At 41.6% G+C, this 14,587-nt stretch overlaps 1 protein-coding gene across 4 annotated transcripts in view; it reads left to right on the top strand.

Annotated features, from left to right (window-relative positions):
• The window catches only part of LOC306819928 (rho-associated protein kinase 2-like), a 33,148-nt gene that overhangs the window by 1,061 nt on the left and 17,500 nt on the right, over positions 1 to 14,587 (top strand). For all 4 annotated transcript variants that reach the window (XR_013778624.1, XM_079337555.1, XM_079337554.1 and 1 more), the window contains exons 2-8: positions 5,132 to 5,213; positions 5,898 to 5,998; positions 6,702 to 6,839; positions 8,800 to 9,060; positions 10,223 to 10,367; positions 10,536 to 10,674; positions 12,089 to 12,180. Coding sequence is in view for 3 of the 4 variants with exons in the window: in XM_079337555.1 (XP_079193681.1) it covers positions 5,132 to 5,213; positions 5,898 to 5,998; positions 6,702 to 6,839; positions 8,800 to 9,060; positions 10,223 to 10,367; positions 10,536 to 10,674; positions 12,089 to 12,180 (958 nt within the window). In the remaining variant the exon portion in view is untranslated. The remainder of the gene's footprint in view (positions 1 to 5,131; positions 5,214 to 5,897; positions 5,999 to 6,701; positions 6,840 to 8,799; positions 9,061 to 10,222; positions 10,368 to 10,535; positions 10,675 to 12,088; positions 12,181 to 14,587) is intronic.

The raw sequence follows: 14,587 nt of genomic DNA, 5'->3' as shown, positions 1-14,587 counted from the left end.
CACGCTTTTGTTCTGGATAGTATCTCACACCAGACCTTACAGACTAGAAGATTTAGATTTGATTTGTTTGTATGCTTAGTCAATGCACAAACTAAACGTATAATAAAATCAGACAATCCAGGGATACAATTTAAGAACAGATGCCACCATTAAATATCAATATTATAACCATATGATGGATGCATAGCGATCCAAATGGTATCAAAATGATATTTCATTATATTTTTATATCTTTAATGACGTATAATGTTAAGAAATGTTTCCTTTTTTTTGCCTTTTCAAAGAATGAAAAGGTGCAGGAGGAAGACAAACCTACAAACCTGCCATTTGTGCAACAAAACAAAAAAACAAATATCTATACCTGTGTAGGATGAAACTATTATTCTTTTTATTTACAATACAGTTACGTGCTGTGGTCAAAACACATAATTCAATACATTCACATTTGTATATACGCCTTGTGTGGGTACAATCCACTACACACTACAAATCTTTCAGGTCAGCTTTTAAGAGTTGACCAAGAATTGTACTTTTGATCATCAAAAGCAGCTGGTCCATCTCGTCTGAACATCGTCATGGAGACGATTTGTGGGCGCTTCTTACAGTTCTGTCTGAATGTCTTCAAAGTGAGACTTGGACAAAGTCGGAATATTTAAAGTGTCCAACTATCGTTTTTGATCAATGACATGGATTGGTGATACCAATATATGATCGGATCAGTCCCATCTCTGCTGATGACCTGATGAATAGATCCGTCTTGCTTAAGGATCTCAATGGGGTCAATGTAGGAATCTGTAAAGAAGGGTCTTACTAATGGATCATAAAAAGGTTTGACCTGATAAATGGACGAGGAAATGGAGGTGAGCTTTGGAGCGCATTTCATGTCTTCTGACTACTTGAAGTGCTTTTTGCACTGAATGTCACATTCACACATTCACGCCCTGATGGCAGAGGCTGCTGCAGTATTAACTAATCCCAACACATTCACACCCCACTGAAGCAGCAGCCTGTTCAGTGCCCAAGGACTATTCAAGCTGGGGATTGAACCCCCAACCTTCAAATTGAGAGACTACCAAATCTACCACTGGGCCACAGCTGCCTCACAGCCATGGTGAATAGATGTATAGAATACATTTGAAGGAATCATGGGGTCAAAATGATGAAACGGATTAATGGATCAAAAAGGGATCAAATAATATCATCTAATGAATTGATAAGGCATTTAAGGGAGATTTAAGGTTGTACAATCAGAGTACACTCTTGTTTTATTTTGTATTTATTCTTAGTGCTGATAATCCACAAGTAAAGCCAAGAGCTGCTCTTAGTTGTGTCGTAATGTCGTAATCAAACTGCACAGTGAAATGAATCAGTTAAAGCTGACTCTGACTGTCCGTCCAAACGTCTGCGGTCATCATGTCATCACTTCAGTCAGCTGTGTCTAGTTCTGATCTGCTCGGTAGTGGACTCAACAATGGCCAGCGTGTTGCCTAATGCAGGGAGCTGCCACACAGGAAGCTACAGTCACTTCCTGGAATTGAGTTGGAGTTAACCTGCGGTGACCTCAAATCACTATTTCCTGTTTGTCCAAAATCGCTTTGGACTTTGACGTTTTTCTTTTATCAAGAGTTATATTTTATTATGGATGTTCTCTTTTCTTGTATCTTTTTTACTGTGTTTTACGGTCTTTGATGTTATTCCAGGAATCACTACACATTTTTGTTTGATAAGTAGCCAATCAGCCAATATTAGCATACCATGTGGCTAACGGCTAATTTTATTTCCGTTGTGTGATTATTGATTTTCAGTTTATTTTTGTTTATTAGAGAGGACATATTATCCCCCTTTTCTACCTTTTCAAACAGTCCCTATGGTCTGAATGAAACAGCCGTGCTGTGCTTTGGTCTAAATATAACCTGACTCAAGCACCAGAGGGGGTTTATGACCCTGTATAAACCAGCTCTCTCAGAACGCTCCGTTTTGGTGTGAGTGTATCTTTAAATGCAATGACCCCCCCCCCCCTGAGTTTTCCCAGTAGACATCACTCCTCTGTAGCAAGAATAACAATGGCAGACCTGTGCAACGGTTTTGCTCTAGGCAGGAGGTGGAGTCTATGGGAGGAGCTACTGTACAAGGAGAGGGGAGGGTATTTTCTAACCAGAATCCCACTGTGATGTCACAAGGAGGGCAAATTTGAAAGGGAGCATTTTTCTCTATGTTGTGAGACTTTTGCAGACCATAAACAAAGCACTGATCACATTTGTGGGTCGGTAGAGACTCAGATTACCCAAATTAATGTTCAAAACACTGTAAAAGAGGATTCATCATATGTCCCCTTTAAAGTTAATTTCTAAGTGAAATCATGTTACAGTGTACTGTTGTTCTTCTATTTATTTAAATCAATCTCTAAAGATGGACGATAGAGCTAAGAAAGATATCAGCTATAATGTTGCTATCCGAATTGTGTTTCTCTCTAATCGATAGATAGACTCTCTATTGTTATTGTATAAAAAAGAACACAACAAATGTTTGTTGGCACCAATCCTGTACAGCAGCGTTTACAAAATCTGGTTCACATATATAAAAATAAAATATCTGTATTGGTCCCCAGAAACTCCTGCTAGATAGGATGCCAACAATGAGAGGAGAATGTAGAGTAATCTTATTCAGTCTTTGACAGGCTGCCTGTAAGTCACCAGGTTAATAAAGGAAGACAGACTCCAGAGGAAACACACACAGAACCTGCATGCAGAAATGCTGCAGCTGGCTGTTGGGTTCTTATCCAGAACCTTCTTTCTATGAGGCAACAGAGCATGATGGAGAGGTTACAGACACAGCTATTGTGTTGAAATAGTCGACATTAATATTCCCCCAATTAGCATATTCAGTGATTATTCATAACAAATTCCCTGGAAGTGTCTGTAACAATGTTCTACCAGTAACCTTCAGCTGCGACGGTGGCTTTATGAGTGCAAATAAAGGAAATCGTACCAGGCAAAGAGACTTGTTTCTATTTATTGTAAGTATTGCAACATTGTAATTTATCCAAATAAGCAGAGATTATAAAGCGATAGTTTAGATGCAGACACAAAATCTAGTAGAGTAGTATGTGACGGTTCCAGTTAAAAGTTCTAAAGAATACTATTTAGGACATTTCAACGCAGACCTAGTTTGTATCAGGGGGCGCATGTCTCTTCCATTTCTCAGGAGACAGAGCTCATTTTACAATCCACACAGTCGGAGATCTTCTCCATTGTTGCTGACTGTACTCGGGCAGTATCAGCTCACAGAGGAGCGGGTGGGAGGTGTGAAGAAACACACATACACAGTAAGTGCAAGAAGCTTTAACTGCAGGATCGTCACCGTCAGATATGCTCAGATTCCAGGAGTGACAAATTCAAAGCAGTTTGATCCGAGCGTCTTGAGCTCTGAGTGCTCTGACAGCAGGCGAAGGACTCTTAGATTATATCTGATATTTCTAAGCTATCATGACCAAGCATGATAGATGCCCACAATAGTGACGACGTCATGATACAGAACGCCTTCTGTAGAATCAGAGCTGGTTGAATATAAGTTGTGTAGAAGTAAAGTAAGAGGTAATAAAGTTTACCTTTAACCTTCAGACAAACGTTTGAAATATAACATTCTTCAAATTGTTTATATAATCATCAAGATTGTTATCTTCTGAGATTTATATCGATTCATAACTCCCAAAAATCTTTTTTTTTTTTTTTTTTTGCTAATCAGTCACTCCCTGCTAAGTGCTAAAGCTAGCTCTGTAAATCAGTAGAGCACCAAATGGAGCATCAAGAAATTCCGCCATAGATGACTGGTGTAGATTCCTAAAGTATGTCCTCATTCAAAAATAGAATCATGATCAGTTCATCGAAAATAGATTCTGAATCCAATCGTGACCCCAAGAATCAAATGAGAGATGAGGAAGCGAGGGAAGTGTAAAGAGTTAAAATTCTTAATTCTCATAGCCGATTCTTCATTTATTATTGATCTCATTTAAAGGCCGTAGAGTTCAATATGGCTGTCAAACTGTGGAAGGCAAAGTTCCCTCTACTGAAGTAACCATAGCTGCTACAACACATACACACACACACACACACACACACACAGAGTGTAAAATGATCATAGATCCTCGAGCACTCAGCCTGAGTCCAGACCCATAAGCTGTTTGTCCCACAATAGCTTCTGAGCCTTCAGGTCTATTTCCACCCGTCTGCGGTGAAGAGTAGGGTGACCGTGGAGAGAAGGGTGGGAGTGGGGGGGGGGGGGAATCTCTCCACTCCACTGCTATTTAAAGGTGCAGAATTGTTCCACATGCCTGTGCCCACCCACTCACATGACCCCCGAACAAACAGTCTCTAAAGACCCGACTCAGCCCCACCCCAAACTCCCTCCCACGTAGACGCACACTAAATGACTCCACTTGACCCTTGTTTAGGGGAACAGAGGGTCCGACTGCACCCCCCCCCCCCCCTCCGTCCCCCTCACCCACCTGTCCAATTGCACAACGGGCCCACCAGCCTCATGAGTTTGGATCACCGGCACATTTTGATTCCTGAGTGAAAGTCAACACGGCTGATTTAAGCGCTGATGACACGACTGAGACCTCAGATTTTAGTCTGACGCTGCCTCCCCCTCCCCTCTGTCAAGCCATGGGGAGGGGTCTGTGTTTGTCGGTGGGCCTTGGTGACACTGTGTTTTTGAAGCATCAAGTGACAAGATTTTTTTCCTATATCACTTGTTATGTCTAAATTCAACCTCCATTGTAATCCTGTCACTGCTTTTTAGGCTGCTGTTTAACAGGCCCATTTTCAGTGAATAGAAATGTCATTCTTTCCTTCCTTCCTTTTGTCTGTCCTTGTTTCCTCCATTCATTTAGTTTTGCTGTCTTCTATCAGCCAGCAGAAGGTCGGGGTTGCCAAACTTACAAGTCTTGTCCTGACAGATTAATGAGAGTCATGAAAATATTCCTTGCCTCAGACCAGCTCTATGCAGGGATTCATTTAAGAGCTCGTACATCGAGGGAAACATAGAAGTTAGATCTTTGTACTTTGTTGGTGATTTGTGTTAAAAATGTTTAATACATTTCTTTCTTTTTTTTGTCTCTTCTGTCATTCAGGATTCCATGACTGCATTGGCTCATGACTTGAACTACCCTGCCCTGAGGAAAAACAAAAACATTGATGCCTTTCTGAGCCGATGTAAGAGCTACAGTGTGTTCAGTAAAGGTCAACAGTCTTGTGCTTAGCTTGTAAACAATGCTAGTGAGATAGTTTGAAGCTCCAAACTCACGAGGAACTGAAGATGGGACTTGTTTATCAGTGCAAACATAAAGGTAGATGTAGAGCAAAAAGAATGGTATTGATGAGGAAACTCATGACTTCACAGATATTGTATGACATAGTCCATTTACCATGTGCCACATTGTAGAGACAGAGTAATGCATGCAGATGTTTTTTTTTGCAAAAGGTCACAGAAGAGATAAGAGATATGTCAATAAACGCCTCTGCAGTCTGTATTTGGTCTTGACAGTTTTTTGCAGACAAAGTAGAAAAACTGTTCTTTGACTTAGACTTTACAGATTGAAAGCAGCCCCATCTGCTAACCTATGGCATATATATGGTGTCTTACGTGTAAAAAAAAAAAGTAGCAGCATCATGTCATCTCAAAATGTTTAAACTTCTTTATCTAAAAAAAACATAAATAAGAAGTAGCGCCATGTCATGTCTAAATGTTTAAACTTCTTTGTCCCCTATAAATGATATTTGAGTGGTTTAACTTTTTATAACCTCTTGCTGACCTCTTTGGTCCATCAACTAAAAATCATCCATTGAACCTGAAGGTCTGTTGCCATGGTAACACGTTCTATATGTCCGTCCCTGCAGATGAAAAGACGGTGAGTCAGCTGCGGGAGCTGCAGGTGAAGCTCGACGACTTTGAAAAAGTGAAGTTGATCGGGAGAGGAGCGTACGGAGAAGTGCAGCTGGTGAGATGATTCAGACTGCGAAGACTCGAATGAATAGTTGTGTTAAGTTGTTATTCACTGTCTTATTTTTGACATATTTTTTGACATTTAAATCCATGCAGCAAAGCATGAGCAGCAGAGGTTCTCAAAAAGCCTCTGAAATCAGGAAGTTGCACCAAAACACACCAAAATATGAACCAGTAGAGGGCGCAGCAGTCTTTTAAATGTTGCAAATCTGTCACCCAGGCAACTTTTAAAAAACATAATTAGCTTCTTATGCCAAATCACGACGCATTCAAATGATTTTGAGTTGAAAAAAGGGGAAGACATGAGGGAGAGCAGCGAATCCTTCTGAACAGATGTGTCTGTGGTGCTGCTGGAAACCTGAATCTGATCTCTGCTGAGCGTCTTGTGGTAAAAACAAGTCTGGACAGGCTCAGCGTGTAGGAGAGGAGTGTGAAGTCTGCTGTGGGTGTAGAGGAGAGGGGATGCATACTGTGTTTGTGCCTAAATCTTGTGTAAGCATGTCTTTTGTATGGGTGTGCCTGTGATTATGGGCTCCCCTGCTATCGCTCTCCTTCTGTCTCTTCTGTTATCTTTGTCATTGTGACAGTCATATGGTCTCGTTCTTACTGTCCTTGCACAGTTGCACGTCTTTACAAGCTCCTCTTTTCTTTTTTCTTTTTTTTTTTTTGTTCTCCCCTGCGTTGTCCTTCTCCTGCAGGTCCGTCACAAGGCCTCGCAGAAGGTTTACGCCATGAAGCAGCTCAGCAAGTTTGAGATGATCAAGCGGTCAGACTCGGCCTTCTTCTGGGAGGAGAGACACATCATGGCTTTCTCCAACAGTCCCTGGGTTGTCCAGGTGCGCACACAAACATGGTTTGATGTTTATGTGACAATATAAAATAGATCATTGAACAAATAAATGCAAAAGAAAACTGCAAAGTCTCTGCACTTCCCTCAATTACGTGTGCTGAGTAAGATTTTCCTAGATATTCTCTTTCTTTGACTATGAATTCATTTTAATTCTCTAAGTGTAACGAATACTTCATTAACTTGTCTGCCCCCCTCTCCTCTTGAATTCTATTGACGAGCTCTGCATGATATGAGAAATATGTGCAATAACATTGTTCAATATTGTGATTACGAAATGAAGTGCAAACAAACAAGGAGTCCTATTAGCTATAACTCAGGGTCACTGTGTTTGAACTTTTCCTTCCTGAGTCCAAAATAAATCCCAAAAGAATCTGTTTTTTTTTTTAACCACCAAATTGGCAGCATTTAATCTGAAGGATTTCTAGCTTCACTTCTTCTCGCTGCATCAGAATAGTGTGGAAGCACGGTCATTACCCAGGCCTCCAGCTAAAAGACAGAAATGTACACATGGAGAGTGAGAAAGTGTTGCTTGTTCACACAAACAAAAAATGTTTTTTTGTACTTACTGCTATATAGCTTATTCCACTATTTGTAATTATTGCAGAATAAGATGGATCGTGGATGATAATTCTGCAATTGCATTTACTTGAAAAATAGTGTTTTGATTTGTATGTTTTGATAAAATGTTCTGTTCTTAAATACATTATATATTGTTTTTGTTAAAAAAAAGAACTGTTCATGCTCGCAGATTGTTTAAAATTTAACTTTATTTATTTGACTTTACAGTATTTTCTTCCCAAAACTAATCCTCACACCACGTATCCAAAAAAACAGCTCTTTGTCAGTGATGTTAATTATCTACACTAATGCGAACCCTGACAACTGAATATCTGTTGTGTCTATTAGTGGGTCTCGTTTTCTAAATATCAAAACTTCAGACATTGTGCTGAATGTGACACTTAATTTATCTCGTCTGCTTTCACTCCAGCGTGGTAGTAATTAGTGGCTGTCGTATTGGAAAGAACTCGGGCTGTCAGCAATAACTAGTTAATCAGGATGAATTAAGGATTGAAGGGAAAGCATTCGGTTTTTAATTGCAAAGAATCACACGCTGTCTCTCCCTCAGGGCGCACAGTGTCTAAGCCACTGCAGTGTTTTTCTGTAGTTCAAAATAAAAGCAGGATTGAATTCAAACCGCAAGTACAGTACTCTCAGTCTAAGACATTACCAAAATTCAAAATAAAAGCCTCACAGTCATTTAAATGCAAAATCATGGAATTTTAAACATGCGGTCATAAATGTGATTATGACGACACACCATTGAGATTTTGCGATTAATGATAATTAAAAATGTGAATAATATGTGAGCCCTTTAAATGACCTTACATCTTAAAGCTCTACAACAGTAGACTGCAGTGAACTCACAATAAACCAGTAGTGAATGCATGGTGAAGCAGAGAATCAAATCATGAATTCAATGCAAAGAGCAAGTAGGAGTACGATGAAAAGTTTATATTCAAAACAGTTTGTACAAACAGGAAGTAATGTACAGATTGTGCATTAAAATAATGAGGTAGAGACAGTGACAATCCAGAGTTCAAATGAATGAGGCTATGATATGTAAACAGGGTAAATATACTACAGACAGGAGCATACAAAGTCTATATAGTGGAATAAATCTGTCTTTAATTTGTGAAGTAGAAACAGCAGGCAGGTGGATGAGGAACGTGAATTAAGGAAAGCACCTGAAATCATCTGTAATGTGACCTTTTTTAACTCATCATTTCACTGAAATGCAAAAAGATAGGACAACCAAAGCCTGTAGGATCTGAGAGGGAAAACTGTAAAACACCCACACTTTGTAGTTTAGTCTAAATCACACATCGAATTACCGCGTGGTGCTTTTAAGGACGAGCAGTAAAGTGACTGAGTTTGTTGTCTCCTAGCTGTGCTGTGCTTTCCAAGATGACCGCCACCTCTACATGGTGATGGAGTACATGCCGGGTGGCGACTTGGTGACGCTCACCATGAACTACGACATACCCGAGAAGTGGGCCCGCTTCTACACGGCTGAGGTCGTGCTGGCGCTGGACGCCATCCACTCCATGGGCTTCATCCACCGAGACATCAAACCTGACAACATGCTGCTGGACCAACACGGACACCTCAAACTGGCAGATTTCGGCACCTGCATGAAGATGGACTCGGTAGGTCTAAAGTTGTACTTTAAAAAAAAAATAATAATAATAATCTCAGCATCTTATAGAAGACAATAAAATGCCTGAATCAAAAATAGAAAAGACAGTAAAATGTGTGGGCTGTCATAGGACCAGTGGCTTGATAAATACCCGTGGCACCACCTAGTGTTCTGATTGAGAATTAAAGTTAGGAGCAGCCCTCTTGGATCAGGTTGTTTTGAAAGTCCTCAGACGTTGTCGTGCTTAACAACCAATCAAGAGTAGAGCAGAAGATCCGCCTCTTTGTGTTTTTTCTTTCTTTTGTTTTTCCCAACAGCAATTTCTAAATAGCCGGTTTACAAGCGGTTCCACACATTGAGGCTCCCTGAAAATCTCACAGTTTACAGAGTGTCTCTAAAACAACAATTTGAATTGCTCTAAATAAACTCCCTGTGCCTGAATGAGTTTGTTAGGCATTCTTCTGGGTGTCTTCTCAGAATCTCTGGAGTAGTTTGAAAGGAAAGCAACAGAGTCCGACATATTAATCAATATAAAATACAAAATATCACACGAGAAGATTATTCCAGTAAATGGACTTGAGCTTGTATTCTACTTTTCCAGTCTTCCAACTACTCAAAGTGCTTTTACGCTGCAGATCACACCAAGCCATTCACACCCATTCACACATTGATGGCATTTGTAAAGTGAAGCAAGTAATCCCATTCATACAAATCCAAATGCTGATAAAGCAGCGGGAGCAGTTCAGGGTGAAGTGTCTTGCACAAGGACACATTGGACTTGTAGCAGCAGGAGCTGGGGATCGAACCCCCGATCTTCCAACTGAGCCACATCCATCCCTAATGACCAGTTCTTTGAGGGAAAGTGTCGTCTTAGACTGTGTGTTATTATAAACATGGCTCATTTATTTATTTGTTTCCTCTTTAAAAGACGTAACTGAAAAGACTCTGTGTTAAACTATCGTAAATGTTTGTTTTTAGAGTTTCAAAACATAGGCCATGAAGTTTCTTCTGATTCTCTTATTGATTGACATGCTGCTTCAGCTCTAAAGTCGACCAACCTTGAACTGACACTGCTGTTTCCTTTTCATCTCTCTCCCTCTCTCTCTCTCTCTCTCTCTCTCTCTCTCTCCCCCCCTCCGTGTGGTAAATCTTGTGTGGTTTTGTCTTTGCAGAAGGGTATGGTGCACTGTGACACAGCTGTAGGCACACCGGACTATATCTCCCCTGAGGTGCTGCAGTCACAGGGTGGTGACGGTATCTACGGCAGAGAGTGCGACTGGTGGTCTGTTGGAGTCTTCATGTACGAGTTGTTTGTCAGTAAGTGGCAAAACGCGTACACAACCTTTTTTTGAAACTTCCTAACATGGGGATTTGATTTAGCACATATATCTCCAGGAAAGTCATATGCATTTGCAACAGATCCATCATGTTTATTTTATATAACATGTCTATTCTGACAAACCATTTTTTAATTTTCCTCCCCAGACGAGACCCCTTTCTATGCCGAGTCCCTGGTTGGAACTTACGGGAAGATCATGAATCACAAGAACACACTGGTCTTCCCAGACGATGTGGAGATGTCTCAGAATGCCAAAGACCTCATCTGTGCCTTTCTCACTGACAGGTTAGCACATGGAAATCATTCCATCACACGCTTGTGCTTTGACAAAAAAAAAAAAAAAAAAAATCAGAATAATTTCTAACATCAAACTGCCTGTTATGTTCAGACAGATGTGTACACAAGAACACGAGAACATTCTGGCAAAAATGATCAAAGACGGACTTCATGAGGGTACTTGTTGAGTGTAGATACATCATGTTAAAGGTCACATATTATTCTCCTTTTCAACATGTTTAAATGAGTCTCAGAGCACCACAAAACATGTCTCTGAAATTGGTATCTTTTCATTTTTTCAACTTTTTGTGTTGATTCTTGACAGATATCAAAACAGGATCTAACCAGATTCATGCTTTTATAAAACTAAAATTCTGTTCCGCTATCGTGACTTCAACCTGAGTGTGACGTAATGCTGCAACCTAAATCAAATAGGTTAGTTCAACTGTGTCAGAGCATTTTATTATTACTACAGGAAAATGAGGCATTAACGTGTGGCTGTGGGTCATGCACTTGGTTGGTGGCCCAACCCCCCTGGAAGAAACCACTTCCTGTTTACATTAGTAACCCCGCCCCCCTGATGGCTCAGACACAGGCCCTTTCTGCTCCCCGTACAGAGCAGCCTTTCATTGGTCCCTTTATTTACCTTCTCACTCACTTTCCCCCACCACAGACTGACTCATTCTCACACGCGCACGACTGCACAGCCTGAAAAACACAAACATTCACCGCTTGACCCACAAGCTCTGTCACTGTTCACCTGTCCTGCTGAATCATTCCTGGAAGAACCACCAGTCTCTCTCCTGTTGGGATTTTTTTTATTTCATTCAACCTCGGTGTCCATATGTTTGTCATCCTTTTCTAATGTTCCTCCTCTTCATCTTGGTGCCACTTTCCACTCCAACATCAGTCTTTTTCTGCCGTTGCTTTCTCCCTTATGCTCCTGCTGTTTCCTATTCAATGAAACACGCCTCCTTTGTCTGCATGTCAGTTTTTTTTTCCATTATTTGCGGGGGTTTAAAAACTCTCACTTTGCTCGTTTTCCTTCCTCCCCACCCCTGCCCTCTCCTCTTCCTCTTGGCTGGGTTTGGAATGTCCCACACGTGGCAAGCCCATAGTGCCGCACCCCTTCAGCCCAGTACCCAGCAGAGAGGAAGAGTGTGTTAAGAGTTTGACGAAGAAGGTAGAAGCAGCAGCAGCCGGTTGAGATTCTGTTGGTCCCAAACTCCTTCCCTCCTCCTGGATCTGTATTACATCCTGTGCTCACCAGCACTGGTCATTGCGGCTTTCCATGCTGGTCAGTGTGGTGACTGGTCACTCGGCTGTGTGTTGATGACGATAGTGGTGGGTGGAGGGGAGGAGCGGGGGTGTGTTATGTGCTCAGGTTCTGCTCACAGTCTGGGTCCTGGTCTTGTGTGTGCAGGACAGTTCGGCTGGGCCGCACAGGAGTGGAGGAAATCAAAAGTCACCCTTTCTTCAAGAACAACCAGTGGACCTTTGACAACATCCGAGAGAGTAAGTGTGTGCACGTTTCTGACTCTTATTTCATTTTAAGTTACCCCTCTGCAGGTGCAGGTTTTCTAGTTCTGCTCATGTTTAACTCCTTGTGCCTCATTCTTTATTCTTATCACCTGCAGCTCATTCCTCTGCAGATCTGTTTCTTTTCAGCCTTAGCTCACAGTTGATCTCCTAAGCCATAAAGCATCCATAAACAGCACACATGCTCTCCATATGCTCCCCGTCTAGTATCATATGTTTGAAGACTGAATGCTGGGCAGAGCAAGGGAGCTCACCATGCACAAACCTGCAAGAAAATCAGCAGCATGAGGATAAAGATGAGCGAAACAAACCTCAAAACTCCCGTACGGGAAGAAACTGAGAGAACTGAGCTGCAGAGTTTCCCTGCAAGCACATCGTCCACAACAGAATAAAAGTGTTCTGTTTGAAGTTGACAGTTCGAAGTGGCAGACGAGCGTGCCTGTTACTACATATTTTATGTGCAAGATCATAGCAGAAATGGCCCTGCATTATTTAACGGGTTAAACGTACCATTTTACTGTGACGCTGCGGTAAACACTGACTTTTAATGAAAGTGTCCCAAAATAGAAGTCAGCCGTGTTAGATGTAGTACAGCAGCAAAACAGCTTTTTCATTCAACAAAACAAAACGACTGGTGTCAGAAAATCCAGTGCAGTAAGATTAAAAATGGTCATATATGATACCACACGATATACAATACAAAATATGATACCATACCAAACAACAAGAAAAAAAAAAATCTTTATTGACCCTTTTCTTGGTTTATTCAAGATTTCAGTACAACACAGAAAAAGCATCAAATAGATATGAGATATAAAGTGAGTGAGGGTTGAATGTAAAATAACAGCACCTTGAATAAAAAGGCAAAACACGTACGGTATGAGAGTTAAAGTGGTAGGGCTGCTCGATTATATCTCAACATCACGATTAATTGAACATTTGACCTCGATTATGATTAACGAACCATTTATTTAGTTTTAGTTTTTCGCCCTCATAGTGAATATCTGAGGAGCTGTTTTGTTATTTATTGAATATTTTGATCTAAAACCAAATGGCGCTCGAAATGAAAGCAACACATTTATGTTGTAAAGTACGACGTCACTTCTCCCTCGCTATAAATAAATAACTCGCATTTCCTGACGACGCTTTTTCCCGCGATGTTTACATTTGACTTCTCTTCGTTCGGCGTCGTCTTCCTCCGAGACAAAACGCGTGACGCGGATCGGACGTTTCTTCACGTGACTCCGACCTGAAACGACAAAATAAAATAATTGACACGGGTAAGATCACATCAATTAGAGGATCTGAATTCCGATTAATTGCCGAGCTCTATTTAGTCGAGAAGCAAGTGCATTACCTTTTACAGCAGTGTTGAATTATTCTAAAAAGTTTTTATGGGCTGATTATAATCTGCAGTGTGTATGGATGAAATACTTCACGAGAACAGTGCCATGTTGGAGGTGAAACATTATTACTCAGCTGATCATCAGTCTGAAAGAGTTAAATGTAAAGAGAGATTGTCTGAGAGATTCAGATTAAATCAGGTCACCTTAGATTTCCAAAGTCACATCAGAAGGAAGGAAATCCGGAAAGGGGTTAATGAGGACTTTGAACAGGACTCGTGTGTCTGTACAGAACACAGTGCAAGCTCTCTCTCGTCTCTGCCTCACCTGGCTCTGATTATCACGACAGAACTTCAGACTGCCTGGCGGTCTGGAACAAAAATCCACTACTGTGGCACTGCTGTGCTGCTCGCTTTGCACTTTCACGTCCTGTCACACACACACACGCGCGCACACACTGAACACACGCACTCAAAACATGACTGTGCTCATATTCTGGCATCCCACAGAGCTGCGTGCACCTCCCACGCCTCAGCGTCTCTTTAGGGATGACTTTACCCCCCGCTGTGTATGTGTGGGGTTTTCCTGTTTAGATGTTTTCCCTTGTCTTCACGTGTCGGAAACTGATCGAGCGCTGGGACGGTTCAGAAAAAAGAAACCGGCACCCGGGATAGATGGAAGGGGTGGCGGGCGGGGCCAGCTGTGCGGCATGTGTGGACGCCCTAATGAGAGGGGCGCCCCGAGTTCGGAGGGCTGCTCCCGCTCTCTCTAACTCTCACTGTGGCCACGGCTGCCTGTCATTAACCGCCTGCTATCAGAGAGCATTCTGGGAAGCCGTGCCACAAGGGCCTCCACCGAGCGGCCTGTGTCTCTTTCTGTCTCACCACATCGCTGCTGTTTTGTTTTTTTTCTGCCTTCTCTTTTTTATGTCTCCTCGTTTGCTTCATTCCTGAGCTCGATCCCTGCCTGTATTTTCTGTGCGCCGTCTTTGAGTCACATTTGTCACGCCGAGGGTTTGTGTCCTGACCCGACAGTAATGA

The sequence above is a fragment of the Symphodus melops genome (genome assembly GCF_947650265.1).
Source record: "Symphodus melops genome assembly, chromosome: 1".
Taxonomy (NCBI): domain Eukaryota; kingdom Metazoa; phylum Chordata; class Actinopteri; order Labriformes; family Labridae; genus Symphodus; species Symphodus melops.
The sequence above is the reverse complement of the archived record's forward strand: the minus strand, read 5'-3'. Positions and strand labels throughout refer to the sequence as shown.